Below are 15,884 nucleotides of genomic sequence, written 5' to 3' on the forward strand. Positions count from 1 at the left end.
ATTCAAGGAAAACTTACCTGGCCAAAAAATGTAACTGATGAATTCGAGAACAACCTCATCTTGATTGTGATTCAACGCTAAGCTCGGACCCACACATGCCTCGTACCTTCGCACAAACTCCCGCTTCATCACGAGGTCCTTTTTCGTGTTGAGTTTGACTGATCCCCACTCTTTCTCCTAATCGTTCACTTTATACTTTACGATTCACATTTCATTTTTATATTTCTTCCTTCTTCATCAATCTATATATCTTACCTGGTCCTTCTTCCACTTTCCCTTCCTACCACTCTACGTTCATTACTCCTTACGAGCACAACCACGACCCAATCTCTCAACGTAAAGACGATTCTCAAGCTGACCGACTCGGATCACCTGGAATTAACAACGATATAAACAGTAACGCCCACAAACATCATCCCATCTTAGTCCTTTTGATAACGACTATTCTCTCTTTCTCTGAAACGATCACTCTCGACGACTCAAGATGACTGCTCTACTCTCTTTGGTCAACCTGTTGCCTACTTTAGCTTTGCTCAGCGCAGCTTTGACTGGTGTCGAACAAGTTCCTGTGAGTTCGCCTTTCGTCTTGCAAACACGTTTCTTCCTCTTTCGTCGTCCTTTTTCCATCATGATTCTGCATCAATCCGTAACATGCATCGAACACGACTTTCCCTCAATCTCACAGCGTTCCTCCATGCTGTTTAGCACATCCTACCTGCACTCTACTATGCGGAATCAATCAACGAAATGCCGTGCCAAGACAATGCCCAATACACCTTTGACCAAACATCCTCCATCCCTTTAATCTGCATTCTACCTAATCATCTATCCATCTATCCGTTACATTTCTCTTGGCAACTCACAACAACCCAGCATTACTAACTTCCTTTGGTTGCTTTTTTTCCATGTGACAGACCGCTTTGGCTCATGGACCCGGTGCACGATCACCCAAAGACATCTACCATCGACATCTCGCCTCGAGACAACAGTTAGTCGACAACCTCGCTAAGAAGGCTACTTCACCCAATAAGAAAGGGTTGATCAGACGACAAGCGGACGGATCGAAATGTCGAGTCAGAGGTGAATCTTACACTGCCCCAGCAGCCGCTACCACCTCTGCTGCCGCTGCCGCTTCCAGTGCAGCTGCAGTTCCAACAAGCTACGCCGCCGATCAAGATACTTCTGCTGCTGCTTCTTCTGCTGCTGCCTCCCCCGCCGAAACTTCTGCCGCCGCCCCTGCTGCTTCCGCCACTTCAGCAGGCTCATCAGGGGGATCCAAGAACGCAGGGTCCAAGTTGGGTATCGCCTGGCCTAATGGTGATTGGGAACAACCCGGTGACCCCAACTACATCGGTAACTATATCGGTAACAAGGCTTCGTGGTATTACACTTGGTCGCCTTTTGCTGTTGGTGGTGCTGACAATGAAGGTCTTGAGTGAGTATCCCTTCCGTGTAAGGCTATTGCCGCTTGTTGTAGTGCTGACTTTACATGTCTCACCTCTCAGATACGTTCCTATGCTTTGGGGTCCTGGACACGTCAGTGATTGGTATGCTCAACAGCCCAACTGGCCTGGAACAGTCAGAAATGCCTTGTTCTTCAATGTGAATGATTGTTCTCCTTCTGAGTGGGAAGAAATCCTGATCTTTCCGGTCGCATACCTGTGCAAATGCTGACCATGTCTCGTCCTTCACTTAGGAACCCAACCAAAAAGGTCAATGTGACGTTTCCGCTCAAGATGCTGTCCAATACTGGATGAACGACTTCTTACCTCTCCGAGCCAAGGGTATCAGACTTGGTCAAGCTGCTCCCACCAACGCTCCTGATGGATTAGTCTGGATTCAAGATTTCATCAAGGCTTGTACCGGAGCTGGTAACTCCCAAGCTGACTGTTCGGCCGAGTGAGTACACCTTGCATACTTGTCCAGAGCTTGTTGACTGATTTTTCATCGGTCCAGCTTCTACCCCATTCACTACTACGATACCGACGTCCAACGATTCCAAGAATATGTTACCAACTACCACAATGCCGTTGGAGCCAACCTCTGGGTTACCGAGTACGCCTGTCAAGATTACAATGGTGGAGCTCAATGCTCTGATCAAGATAGTGAGTATAGCTCAGGCGATATCAATTTACGGGCTGAATGCACAAGCTGACAAGAAATTGATGTATTGAATAGCTTGGAACTTCCACACCACTATGGCTGGATGGTTCGAACAACAATCGTACATTGAACGATTCTCTCCCTTCGGTGAGTGACCCAGAAGCTTTTCCCGGAGGCATCGTAAGCTGACATGTTTGGTTTGTGGTGTCTAGGTGTCATGAAAGATATGCAAGGTGTCAACCAAGCCAACGCCTTGATGAACCCTGATGGAAGTATCACTTCTCTCGGTGGTTGGGTGAGTGTTTTTGGATTACAATCGTCTTCGACATCAGCTGATCTAACTTGTGTAATCAGTATATCACCACGGCCTAAATGCCAGTCTCGTGAGAATACATACGTTGAGCCCATCGATGCGAATTATGAGGTCATCGACGATATTCTTCAGTGGGACGTGAACGGAATAAGGTATCAGAATTTGCAAACGGATGGACAAAATTTACAAAATCCATAGTATTCTTTATAAGCCCTCAATTATGTTGATACCCCCTTCCCACATTTTCCACCTTATTTATTCTTCTACTCTATAACATTCTGCTTGCTTGATGCTAGGGATGATGATGATAATGATTGAACCGACTTGAAGTCGACATGGTCTGTCCTGTTAATGTAATTTATTTTAACATGTACATGAACGGACGTATATATTGTTTTGTCCTTGTCTTTGTCATCAAAGATGCTTTCGCGGACATCACTGCGTTGCAATCAATGAAGGATTGACCTGGCGACCTGCCAACTGTGTTTTGTTGAGTATCCGGCCCGGCTGTTTGCAGTAATCGTAAAAGTGGAGGGAGGTGGTGGAGGTGAACTCGAAAGTTGATAGAACCCAAGTTAACGTTATATGTCAGTTTCTCTTGTTATCTCGTCATGTATCAAGTTATTTATAATTATCTCTAATTGTCGAATTGTATATCTGTACATATAATATAGGATTTCTACTCGAAACGAACTAGTTGTGAATATTGACATCATCCAACCTCCTTCTGTTTTTGTTCGTTTCGGACCTCTGCTCTGTCAAGCCTGGCCTAGCCTTCGATCGACTCGTCCATGGCTTAACACACTGGTAATCATCTTGGAATCGATAATCAACTAGTTATCTTCTATTGTGTATAATATCCTATAATTTTGTGAATAATGGCTGGACATCCAGAGCCAGCGAACTCCGACTCGCAATCTACTGTAGTCGATGTCGATCGATCAAGCTCAATGGTAAATCCTAGCGCCGATCTCGAGTCGGCTTCGGCTTCAGCTTTACCACTACCCCAGCCTCAGACCCAGCCCAACGCCGAAGGTGAGGAACAGGAGAATGTAATTGTGGAAGTGAAAACGAAGATACGGAAAAGGGATTATGGTTTCTTACCTATACCCAAGAATCGGAGACATGATCCCCATAAGAAAGTGGATGAGGAATTTGGTTTTACTTGGAAAATGAATTTGGTCTTTGCTTTTGCTGCTGTAAGTTACCTCTCCCATCTCATATTCAGTAGCTGGAGCTTATACCGGTGCTAAAACTGATTGATTGATCTGTTGTAGACTGTATCAGTCATGAACCTGTACTATATTCAACCTATGTTGGTAGCGTAAGTCCACCCTCCATTCACTCCCTAGTCTGTTCACTATACTAAAGTGAATCATCGTGACGGATCTCAGCATCGCATCCGACTTCTCCGTTTCTCACTCTCGTATATCCTCCATCCCCACTCTCGTCCAAGGAGGCTACGGTACAGGTATAATATTCATTTCCCCTCTTGGCGATTTGGTCCGTCGTAGACAACTAGTCTTACTTCTCATATTGCTCACTACCATCTTATCGATTGGTTTGGCATTGGCACCCTCCGTAGCGGTCTTGGAAGGAATATCATTCATCGTTGGAATGTTAACCGTTACACCTCAGATATGTATCCCGTGGACAGCGGATCTCGCTCCTGCCAATAAGAGAGCGACCGCGATGAGTATTACCCTTTCGGGACTTATATTCGGTTTGGTGTTGGGTAGAGTACTAGGTGGGATATTGAGTAGGTTCGGGAGTTGGAGGGATACTTATTGGTTAGCTGTAGGATTACAGGGATGTACGTGTCATGATCATCTCTATATGCTCTGGGTATATTTACGCTGATGATCCGGTACTTGGTACTGTACATATAGGCATGACAGTTATACTGTATTTCACTTTACCTGATACACCTGATAAGAAAATTGGTTTATCATATTTCGGCGTGGTAAGTTGACGATCAAGCTCACGATCAAAAATCAAATCGCTCTGCTTTACCTCTAGCTGATCTACTGGCTTCTTCGTTTCACGCCAGCTCTGGTCGATGGCCAAATTCTTCACGATGTATCCCACCCTCGTTCAAGCATGCTTAGTCTCGCTCTTTTCTAGTGCTGTCTTTGCTGGATTGTGAGTGGTGAAATTCCCATGGTTTTTTTTTTCTGGGCTCTGTGCATCATTGACAAGTGACTGACCGAGTCATATTATCATACCATAGCTGGACATCACTCACATTCGTGCTTAACAACTCCCCCTATCAGTGAGTCAACCCTCTCTTTGATGCTGGACGCTGGAAGATACTAATCCCATCACAGCTATAACTCATTCGAAATCGGTTTGTTCGGCCTCCTAGGACTGATCGGAGCTATCCTCGCTCCTCAATGGGGTAGGCTGGTGGACCGCACACATCCTTACCTAGGTCAGATATCTGGTATATCCATCAATATGATATCGATGATTGTTGCCCTCGTAGGCGCAGATAAGAATATATCGGCAGTGTGCATAGCGATCGTAGGGTACGATATGGGACAACAATTGGCTCAGGTATCGTCATCTTACAGAATTGCAGGATTGGATCCGAAAGCTAGAGCGAGGTTGAATGGTTGTAGCTTGTTAGCTGTTTTTGCTGGTCAGGTGAGTGCCTCTGTCATTGAATTTCGCGAGTACAACAGCTGTACTGACTATGTCGATTTGGTATTGGGTTGGGTAGACATCCGGAACAGCAATCTTAACTCATATATACAACACGCACGGCTGGAAACCTACTGGCGGTACGGCCGTTGCATTCATCGGCGCTGCCCTGGTGATTTTATTCGTTAGAGGTCCTCATGAAATAGGTTGGATAGGATGGCATGGTGGTGGTCAGATATTGAAAAAGGAGAAAATTACTGATCTAAGTCCTGAGGCTATCACGGAGAAATTGAGAGTGAAAAAGAAAGAGAAAGAGAAAGGAGAGGGACAACAAGTGTGATTGCCTTAGTCATGTAACAAAAGGAAGGATACGATGTGTGGCGTTGTACTGGTAGTACTTGTTATAGATCACCATAGAGTAATAGTAACACGGAATAGATCTTGTCTGTAAACATGGTGTGTGTGTGTGTGTGTGTGTGTTACATCATCACTGACTGAGTCGATTACACAAGGTTGATTCTGACATATAATCATCAAATACCAATTCATTCATCTATACAAGATCATTCTCTTACTGACATCACGCTCACACTTACACGTACACCTTCTGATATTCAACCTTGTACTCACCTCCGCAAGATGTCATCAGCATACCTCCAAGCTTTAAACTACAGCGACGATCTCCTTTCTCTACCTCAACGACTCATCTATACGCTGTCCAAGCAGCAGAATGTCGATGCCCTGATTCCAATGGCCATCAGAGCTATAGTGGCAGGAGTGTTGTTCGCCGTGGTAAGGAGGGTAATGAAGTATACTACAGCAAGGATAAGTCAAATTGAGCAAAGCCTCCTTCAGACTTATGCACACATGTTCGAGATTGATACTGATTCCCTGGGGTGATTGTACTGTAAACAGTGTTATTCCCAACAACATACATAGCATACACCGATCCATCGTACTCATGGATAACCTCGTGGATCGCACAAGACGTATACGCACAATCGCAGATGCATGATTTCCAATTATCTACCATCGATTCGAAATCATTGAAGAAAAAGGAATAAATCAACGTTGGTATCTTCACATCCTCCTGGACCTTCAGGTGAGAATGGAAGTGGTGGGGGTAGAGTTGGGATACATAATTCAAGTGGGAGAAGAGGGAGATTATAGGTCAGGTTTTACCTACTTATCGTAAGTGTTCTGCAAATCCACTTTCAACGCACATCACCTGAAATGGAATGATTGGCACTGATAAACACTGGACGATCATTTAGAACATCCAATGAGGATCAGACGTAATGGAAATTATCTCTGGGTTACGAGGAGAATCAATGGATTTGCAGGTTCGAGGTCGATTGAACATTTTAGAATACAGTGAGTGAAGGTCATCCATTTCACTCTCTATAACGCATATTAAACAATCTTCACAATACTGTCATACGAGTTATCGTTACAGTATAGATCATCCCGATTTAAGCCGATATGATTAATCTTTGTTTGCATTGCACAGAACAATCGCGTTTCGTCCCCATGTTTTGAGAGAATTCTTAATCTCAGCTAGAGATTCGTTTTTCGCTAAAGAGGAAAGAGAATTACTGATCTTTCATGCCAAGTGAGTAAGCATGAGAGGTATGTCAGACTATCCTGATCTTTTTGATTTCATTTTTGGTTTGGTTCAGACGAATCAACCCTTCGTGGCAGAATCCCGTCTCTCGACCCGCAAGACCATGGTCTTCTGTGATCTTACCTGGTCAGATGAAAGAGAAACTCTTAAAGGATGTTGAAAGGTTCTTGAGCGATAAAGAAACTAGATCGTATGCTTCTAGGGGTCAGTCTGCTACTTACAGTATTCAAGCTGTTGAAGACCTAACTGATATTGACCACCATTAGGTATTCCACATCGGAGAGGTTACTTGTTATATGGTTCTCCAGGTTCTGGTAAAACCACTTTGGGTCAGTCTATCTTCCCTTTTCCGTCATCGAACAACCGAGCGAAGATCATTGTTTCACTGATTTGGTATCTTTTGTGTTTGGGACAGTCACTGCCATAGCAAGCAAGTTGGATTTGAATATATACGTTATCAATCCTGCTCAACGAGGGTAAATATCAATTAAGTTATCTCCGATTTGGCTTTGAGCTGCCCTCAAGCTCATGATCCTTTCTGTACACTGATTTGCTTAGAATGGATGACGCGAACCTTGCCAAGCTTTTTAGAGATCGTCCCTCTAAAAGTGTAATCTTGATTGAAGATATGTAAGTTTACTTGTCGGGACATCTATCCTTAGTCAATCTAAAACGGTATCATGAGAGATCGACGTGGCTAATCGACTGGTCGATTTAGCGATTGTATCTTCCCCAAAGGGCGTAATTACCATGTTCACTCTTCCGAAGCCGACGACGAAGACGGACAAAGTGAAGGTGCAATAGAAGAAGAGGCATACGAAGCTGCATTAGAACCGCAAACAGCCATAGCAGCAGGAGGAGGGGGTAAACATGACTTGGCACCTTCTACCGTTACGATGTCGGGATTGTTGAATGCCATTGATGGTGTGTCGAGTCAAGAAGGTTGTGTGTTGGTAGCTACAACGTGAGTCAAGCTTAAACTCAAGGCTACAATATCTCAGTGTGACTGGCGATGGGCCCTGATGTTGTTTTTGTGTTATGCGTTTCAGTAATCACCCAAACCGACTTGATCCTGCATTATCTCGAGCAGGAAGGTTCGACGTCAACTTGGAATTTCGATATGCTATACCTCAACAGGCCAGAGAACTGTATCTGCATTTTTACCCCATGGAAGATTTTGAAGATTCTTCTCCACCAACTTCTTCGCAGGCTGGATCCAGAGATAAAGATGAGAAAATTACCAAGATCCAAAACTCAGAAAAGGTTGAAGCTGATAAGGAGGACGAGGATGTAAGGGTATTTATCAAAGATCAACAAGAACTTGAAAATCTGGCGGATGAATTCGTTAAGAGCATTTTCGATGATTTCCATGTTCAAGATCAGCAGCTCGAGACTCAAGCATCCGACAAGATGGATGGTCATAACGGTGATGAGAAGACAACATCGACCTTGTCAGAAAGCGTCAGGACCGAAAATCTGAAGATATCACTATCCATGGCATCTCTTCAATCATACTTACTTCAATATAAAGAAGATCCAATTTCAGCTTGTAACAACCGAATATCAAGATGTGGTTGGATAATGAGAAAGATGTAAAAGCAAATGAAAGTGGCAAGTCCAACCTTATGGGCTTGCAGGGAGGAGGAAAGCAAGATGAAGATTTTAAAGTTAAACTTGAAAATTCTGCAACAGCCAGAATGAAACGAAAGTCGAAAGGTCATTCAAAATCGAGTAAACACAAGTCTGTTCAAGAGGGAAGAAAGAAGAAGAAGAACGATGAGGATGAGAGAGGGGATATCACTGAGAAAATGAAGGTTGATCCCAGGTCAAGGTAATGATGATAAGGAAGATATCGTTGAAGCCAAAGATGAGCATAGCGTTGGCAATGGAGTCAAGTCGGATTGAGACCAATGAACATGTATATATTCATTATTGTTAATTCGGAAATGAGTCTTATGTCCTAATGTACATGAATGTTCACATAACATATTCGACATGTGCATAGCATGTAATAGAATCAAAACAAATCAGAAGAAATACGTCATTGACAATATAATATGTCTTGAGATATATATCTTCATTGTTTCATAACCATAGCAAGCAAATTCATGTAAAGCATATATCAATAATCTTTATATCCTACATCTACAACGACATTTCCTTCTTCCTTTTCCTCGTCCTATCATTTGAGCTCACCTCCTACCAGCAGGTCTAGGTCTAGCGAACCCCCCACCTGCACCACCAGGCGAATTGACTCTAGGACCAAACGCATCAAATGCCCTCCTTATGTTATCTTTACTATCCCCTTCTTCGCCAATATCCAAAGGTGTCGAAGATCCACTAGCAGGTAAGGGAATCGAGCTGGCCGATCGAGCAGGTACGTTTAGGGGTCGAGGTCGGCCGAATGCACCTCCAATCGGAGCTCCGAAGGGCGCAGCGCTTGAAGTTGGATTACCGAAAGTACGTGAAGAGGTGGTAGTAGGTGTAGGAAGGGAAGATGAGTGAATGGGTTTGGAAATTGACGAAGATGAAGATGAAGGGATGGATTGTTTTAGGTGGGATTCTGTCAAGTCTGTCGGATCGGACGTTTCGATCTTTTGATTCAATACGAGATAACGTAGATGAATTTCAGCCAAAGTACACTCTCTCTTTTCAACCAATAGCTGATTTTTCACAAGTATGACTCACCTTTCCTACAATCTCCACACCAGCTTTATCACTCGCATCCTGTTGCACGCTCCTAACGCTGGTGGAGTATATCATCCTGAATTTAACAGGTGAAGAAGAAGGACAACAATAGATGAAAATGACTTTTCCTTTTTCCTCAACCGCTGCGTCTTCTTCCTTTTCCTTCACTTCTGGCTCTGGTACTGGTTTTTCTTCTTCTGCTTCTTGAGATTGGCTCGATTCGACTTCACCATCAGCCGGTTTGTCGTTCTCGTTATCAACCGGAACGTTCGACACTGGAACAACCCTTACACCACCTTGAGTAGCTTGGAATGTATTTCGCTGCTCGGCCATCTTACTTGGGGTTGAAGTTGCGTGTGCTTTGACGGGTTTGGGTGAAGGTGGAGTAGGATAAGAGTAGAATATGAAGGAGGGTGATTTATTGGGTATCTTGGAAGATAGTTCGGATGGAGTGGAAGATTCGGATTTGACGAGGGAGATGGAACTTGGCGAAGAGGATGGGATTTCCTAGGTAGCGCAAGTAAGAGGTCAGCTTTATTACCCGACATCGGCATAGGCTTAGGATATGATATATATATAAGATTGGCAGAGAAGATCACAGAGAATGGACATCCCTCAGGGAGAGGGAGAATGTTTGTTTTTCGCTAGGTCAAGAAAGTACGAATCCATTATGATCGACTCCCGCTCACCAGGACAACCACCCAACCATCATCAGACCTCTTGCCAACCTTCTCCAAAGCCTCCTGAACGCCATCTCCCCAAGCCAATTTCCCACCTAATCCGACGACGACTTTCCTCCTCCTAGCTTCTGTTTCCGGGTCGAGCGCAGCCCGCTTAGCCTCGGCAGCTTCCGCTTCTCGTACTTCCGCCAAGGCAGCTTCGGACGCTGAGAGAGGAGGAGGCGAGGCGAGGTGGTTCAGGTGGGCTGTAAGTGCTGAAGGGGTGAGATCTTTCTAAAACCATTAACAGGTGATATACCGTGTCAGCGGATGTGTATCTCTTTTGAATACTTGTTGTTTGACTAAGAAGTAATAGCTCGTCCACTTACTATGGAAGTAGCGAACCAATCGTGTTTGAAGTTATTTGCGCCGAGCGATTTCAATAGACCTGATCGAGAGGACGCTTGAAGCATCTTGGCTCTTACCTATTCACCATACCCAGGATGAAATCATCAGCTATCACCACGTCATGGATATGAAAGTAGATGATCGTATACTTACCCCCGCATCATCGGGAACAAAAGTGATCATCATCCATTCGTACTTTCCTGCATCTTTCGTATCCAACCTATAAGCGAAACTTGCTGGTGTCTTCGTTGAAGGAAGAGTATCAGGTAGTAAGGCGATATCATCTTTGTATGTCGATTTCGGTTGGACCGTTGTAAGGTGTTTGAATGATTCTGAGAGGGTACCACGTAGTATTCAGCATCAATAAGGCGTTCATGTACGATCAAGTGAAAGATGTAAGATGTGATAAGTCGCTTCCACTCGTACTCGTACTCACCCCCTTCGATGGTAAATACCAAAGCTCGGACGTCACCTGCACCGTTCAAGGCGGTTGAGAATGCCGATGAGAGCGATGGGGGTACTTTGATACCTGACGGAGCTGACATGGTGCTACTGTACTATATATTGGTGGGTATGTCTGCTCTGTATATTGCTTTGATGTGATGCAGTTGGGTTATCGTTGATGATGACACGCCAAGTGAGTGATTGAGTGAGTGAGTGGTTTACTCGCTATACTCGGTAGCCAGGCACGGGTGACGGGGTGTGTGTTGCTATGCTATATAAGTTCATACGCGGGTATGCGGTTGATCTCGGACTGATACTGACAGTGGTGGTATGACGTCGGATCACAACTAACGATACGAGTATAAAGATTTTCATGTCTCAATTTCCAACCACGAGTATAAGAATAAATCACCTGGGACAGATACATACCAACCATACCTCTTTTTAGGGATATCAAAACCAAACCACGAAAAATAAATAATGGCACCCAACGCTCCTTCCCACATCCTGATAATAGGAGGAGGGATATGTGGAGTCTCAACTGCCTATTTCCTATCAACCCATCCAGCAAGGTTGGCCACTACCAAAATCACCTTATTGGAAGGTACCAAGATTGCCGCTGCTGCTTCAGGTTATTCCGGTGGGTTCTTAGCCAAAGATTGGCATGGGAGTGCTACGTCCGACCTCAGCGCCATGAGTTACGATTTACATGAAGAGTTGGCAAAGAAATTCGGGGGGAAAGAGAATTGGGGTTATAGGACGGTTGACACGCTTGTAAGTCTTCATATAGAATACAACACCATTGCTCTAGGTATCCTTCAGACTGTAATTCATACTTTACTTACTCTGATATCGATCTCTCCCATGAGTTTACGAAGACTAAAAACTAAAGAACTGACCTGTTCATTTCCAATAGTCAATCGAAACGGACGCTACTCGAAAATCCAAGAAATCCTCCCCACTTCCATGGCTACCCGAAGGTCTCGTTCATTCCAGTAGATCACTAGGAAGTCACTCTACCACCGCTCAAGTCCATCCTCGCCAATTCACTGAATTCTTCACTAGGAAGTTCTTAGAAGCACCTTCTACCTCCGTCAAGATCGGTACAGCAACCTCACTTTCGCTCAACGACAACACGCCAAGATCAGTCGGGTATACCAACGAACAAGGCGAGAAAGAGGAATTGGAGGTAGATGCTGTGGTCATTGCTGCTGGACCTTGGACAGGGAAATTATCAGAACAGCTTTTGGGTAATAAAGTAGGAAGTAAATTGAGTGTGCAGGGACATAGAGCTCATTCGATCGTTTTGAAAACGAAAGAACAACTTTCAGCAACTTGCTTGTTCACAAGTATGACGTTGAAAGATGGGAGTGCGGCCGAACCTGAGGTCTATGCTAGACCGGATGGTGAGTCTATGTAAATTCATACTGATAATGCAGTTGAACTGATGTTATTTATATTTATTTGCTATCAAAGGGACAACATACATGTGAGATTCTCAATACACTTTATCTGTTGCTCATCTTACCGTCCTCGTATTGTATTGTATACCTACTGATACCGTATCTCCCTTTACCAGCTGCGGTGCAGGCGACGACGAACCACTCCCACCAACAGCCTCTAAAGTCTCACCGTCCCCCTCGGCAATCGCGAAATTGCATAGACAGTCTCAAGCCCTATCCGACGTATTTACACCGGAAAAGAACGTGGAAGTCGTAGCTGAGCAGGCGTGTTATCTACCTATTGCCGATAGAGGAAGACCATTGGTAGGGAAAGTAAGAGGAGTGGAAGGTGTATGGGTTGGATCTGGGTAAGTCACCTCATACACTACATTAGGTAGCAGTCTAACGCTGACTATTTTGTTATTATTGGGATGGTTTAGTCTATCTTGCTGGGGTATAACCCAAGGTCCAGGAACTGGTAAAGTCCTAGCTGAATTGATATTGGAAGGTAAAGCGAAATCTGCAGATATCTCAAAACTTGCTCCTTGAGGTCCAGACGAGAGAAGAGAAAAACTTTTACTTTAGTTAAGTATTATGATCATGGTTTTTTGATGATATTTCCTATGTTCATGTATCCATCTTTTTGTATCTTATAGTAATGCATCTCATCTCATGTACATGCGTGTATGGCTAATCGTGAATTATCTATTTCTGCAATCAGTTCGTTACTGACATTTGATACTCATCAAAACATTCGTGATACGACCGGAGTTCATCTTGGATTTTACACCCTACCATGGTGCATCGGAACCACCTTGTTCTTGTCCTCCTCCTCTCCCTCTTCCAGACGCCGTATTCGCTCCCCTCCCAGCAAACCCAACTCTGAAAATCGGTGCTGCACCCCTACCGCTATTCCCTTGATCCGGTGTATCCGTATTGGAGGTATCACCGGCACCTGCACCTGTATCTCTACCTCTACCCAGTCCAGCCAGTCCACCGAGATTCGCTCCTCTTCCCGCGAAACCAATTCTGTACATTGGCATAGCTCTGACCGGTCCTCCTCCTCGTGCATTCGGCGGTACAGGGACAGTATCAGTTGTGTCAGTGAAAGGGTTGTATATTCCTCTTGGCCATCCACTCTCTTCTTCCTCTTCCCGTTGGTCTTCTTGTTCGGTAACTTGTTTCTGTTCTTCTTTTCCTTTTCCTTTCGCAGATTGGGGTCTAGCTTTGGAATCACCTAAAACTAAAGCACCAGAGTGCCACCCACCAGCAGTTATACTAAATACAAATGTCCCTTCTCCTTCTTTGTCTTGTTCGTCTTCAGGAAATATAACTCTGACAGGTGATTTACCAAACTTATCGTTACCTCTACCCAATTGACCCGAATCACCTTGTCCCCAAGTAAACATCTGTCCTTTATCATTCAAAGCTGCAAAATGATAATCTCCAATAGCAATTTGGATTATACCTTTGTCTTTCAAACATTCCAATAACTCAGAATCAGGTATGGTTCTTTCACCTAGTCGTTCGGTATAATCTGTGATTCTAGCATGATACACAGCTGATGAGTTATCAGAAGAAGAGGTGGGAGTGGCATATGTGGTGAATGATCGGAATTGAGCGGTGAGATGAGTTATCGATGGTGATGAGAAATATTCCATCTAGAAATAGAAATCAACATGAATGTCAATAAAAATGTATTGAATAGTTTCATGAGGAGAGGAAATATGACTCACATATTGCCAAAGAAGATTTTCACCTTCTTTAACTTTTATCAACCAAACTTCCCCATTCTTCTTCAGAGCAACAATGAAATCTTCTCCACTTGCAATTTTCACTATTTCCTGTTCTTCCTCCAAGACCTTTGGTGATCTCGATCCCTCATATTCGTCCCATTCATCTTGTAATTCCAATCTTCGTCTACTCTTAAACCCACCTTTATCCGTCTCTGAACGTATGTTCGCGGGTCTAAGTGGTAAAGGCGGTAATGTCACCAGCACATTTTCACCAACCTTACCGTACTTCAGATCTCTATCCCTGTCTTTATCGCTGCTCTCGATATTCCCACTGGGCTCTGTCGACAGGCTATTCTCGTAACCTTCCGAAAAAGGATACCACACGTGAATTTCACCATTTGAAGTCAACGCTGCGGAATGCTGCCAACCAGTAGACAATTGGACGATATGCGGTGGTGAGCGGGTGATACCATGTCCAAAGGGTGCAGTAAGTTCAGGTGCAGTATGAAAATGCGCCTGAAAGGTGAGTTCACCAACTATGAGTGTTGCGTTCTGCTCGGTTTTACCGGTTGACGACTGACTGACTTACTTTACCCCATGACCTCAATTCCCAAATCAAATTATCAGAATCAAGTAATACCAAATGTCTTCTACCAGCTGAGATAGATTCGACTTTACACGGTAAAGGTATTCTAGTAGGTCGCGGGCATATACAACGCTTATCTTCCCATGATTGCCTTGTTAATCCAGGTCTCGTACCGTCCAGTTGGCCTACATCAGAAATGAAAACAGTTTCAGCGATAGTTCATCTCTCTCTTCATGGTGAAAGGACAATTTGATAGAAGAGTCTATAATCGTCTCTACCAAACAAGGTAGGCATAAACTCACCCCATACCCAAACCGATCCATCACTAGTCCTAGCAGTAAAACTCCATCCTCCAGCTTGTAACTCTACCACCCCAGATTTCCCTCTTCGTTCATTTCCATCATTTTTGTTGTTGGTTTGAGTGGATGTGGATGTGGATAAAGCAGTAACCAAGCTATCTTTCAAATTATCACTCCAACTTTTTTTCTCATCATCGTCATTCCAACAGATTTCAGAGGGTATATCAACATATCTAGCGTACTTTCTCGTCGAGATCAATTCCGCACCTCCCAATCTATTATTATCAGATGATCCCCAAAGGTACGCTTTGGGATTTAATAAACCTAGATAGACCCTCTTCCACCAATCTTTTGATGCTGAGGTATTAGGATGGGATGTGGTGGGGAAAGTGAAGTCGGATAGTGTTCTTGATCGCCAGAATGTAGGGTCGGACTGGAATTAGAATCAGACAACATTCATCATATATCAGTTATTCGTCCCAATATATGATGGCCTAAGATCAATGAGGATCCGTATCCCGTACTTCGTACTCACCGTCAATAAGTTGAATTGACGATTTACAGCTGACAGCGAAACGATATCCCTCAATTGTAAAGCCGGTAATAGGTGATCTAGAATCACCTCGTTGGGTATATCAGTGAGAGTGGGATGGTCAGACATGCTGAGACGAGATGACCAGCTATTGCAGCTGTATTGAAAATGTAGGATCTAACCTGATAGTCATAGATATACTCGTAGATAGGTGGAATGAACACGCACTTGCGAACAGCAGAGTGGCAAACAACATCCCAACCTTTGCAAGTGAATTACGTCATACTCGTACTCGCACTTTATAGACATGATACATGTGACATGGATAGCATGGTAAAGTGATATATATCCCACACCTTATGGGAGGTATCTTCAGCTGTGAGTATACTACAAATCCCATCTTGTCA

The 15,884-nt window shown here is 44.0% G+C and overlaps 6 protein-coding genes across 6 annotated transcripts; 4 read left to right on the top strand and 2 right to left on the bottom strand.

The window, feature by feature from the left end:
- Window positions 1–484: 484 nt before the first annotated feature.
- On the top strand, window positions 485–2,475 carry L199_008194 (uncharacterized protein; the record flags this gene model as incomplete). The annotated part of the gene is made up of 8 exons (XM_064893876.1): window positions 485–568; window positions 915–1,435; window positions 1,506–1,602; window positions 1,697–1,899; window positions 1,957–2,105; window positions 2,179–2,250; window positions 2,316–2,398; window positions 2,458–2,475. 8 exons carry the CDS (start codon window positions 485–487, stop codon window positions 2,473–2,475), a joined length of 1,227 nt encoding a protein of 408 aa, XP_064749948.1.
- An 819-nt stretch (window positions 2,476–3,294) lies between these two features.
- On the top strand, window positions 3,295–5,399 carry L199_008195 (uncharacterized protein; the record flags this gene model as incomplete). Its single annotated transcript, XM_064893877.1, has 8 exons — window positions 3,295–3,615; window positions 3,694–3,740; window positions 3,811–4,229; window positions 4,306–4,379; window positions 4,467–4,558; window positions 4,647–4,688; window positions 4,744–5,062; window positions 5,139–5,399. The coding sequence occupies 8 exons, from the start codon at window positions 3,295–3,297 to the stop codon at window positions 5,397–5,399; spliced, it is 1,575 nt and encodes a 524-aa protein (XP_064749949.1).
- A 299-nt stretch (window positions 5,400–5,698) lies between these two features.
- On the top strand, window positions 5,699–8,279 carry L199_008196 (uncharacterized protein; the record flags this gene model as incomplete). The annotated part of the gene is made up of 11 exons (XM_064893878.1): window positions 5,699–5,955; window positions 6,112–6,161; window positions 6,230–6,250; window positions 6,334–6,433; window positions 6,570–6,671; window positions 6,739–6,887; window positions 6,950–7,012; window positions 7,099–7,159; window positions 7,242–7,313; window positions 7,402–7,647; window positions 7,733–8,279. The coding sequence occupies 11 exons, from the start codon at window positions 5,699–5,701 to the stop codon at window positions 8,277–8,279; spliced, it is 1,668 nt and encodes a 555-aa protein (XP_064749950.1).
- Window positions 8,280–8,875: 596 nt separating this feature from the next.
- L199_008197 (uncharacterized protein) lies at window positions 8,876–10,983 on the bottom strand (the record flags this gene model as incomplete). Its single annotated transcript, XM_064893879.1, has 6 exons — window positions 8,876–9,277; window positions 9,372–9,878; window positions 10,061–10,324; window positions 10,420–10,515; window positions 10,592–10,770; window positions 10,875–10,983. 6 exons carry the CDS (start codon window positions 10,981–10,983, stop codon window positions 8,876–8,878), a joined length of 1,557 nt encoding a protein of 518 aa, XP_064749951.1.
- A 379-nt stretch (window positions 10,984–11,362) lies between these two features.
- L199_008198 (uncharacterized protein) lies at window positions 11,363–12,873 on the top strand (the record flags this gene model as incomplete). Its single annotated transcript, XM_064893880.1, has 4 exons — window positions 11,363–11,656; window positions 11,799–12,292; window positions 12,462–12,692; window positions 12,765–12,873. 4 exons carry the CDS (start codon window positions 11,363–11,365, stop codon window positions 12,871–12,873), a joined length of 1,128 nt encoding a protein of 375 aa, XP_064749952.1.
- Window positions 12,874–13,115: 242 nt separating this feature from the next.
- On the bottom strand, window positions 13,116–15,606 carry L199_008199 (uncharacterized protein; the record flags this gene model as incomplete). Its single annotated transcript, XM_064893881.1, has 5 exons — window positions 13,116–13,985; window positions 14,061–14,576; window positions 14,650–14,831; window positions 14,949–15,378; window positions 15,481–15,606. 5 exons carry the CDS (start codon window positions 15,604–15,606, stop codon window positions 13,116–13,118), a joined length of 2,124 nt encoding a protein of 707 aa, XP_064749953.1.
- Between the last annotated feature and the right edge of the window lie 278 nt (window positions 15,607–15,884).

This window comes from Kwoniella botswanensis, chromosome 3, assembly GCF_036426115.1.
Source record: "Kwoniella botswanensis chromosome 3, complete sequence".
NCBI lineage: Eukaryota > Fungi > Basidiomycota > Tremellomycetes > Tremellales > Cryptococcaceae > Kwoniella > Kwoniella botswanensis.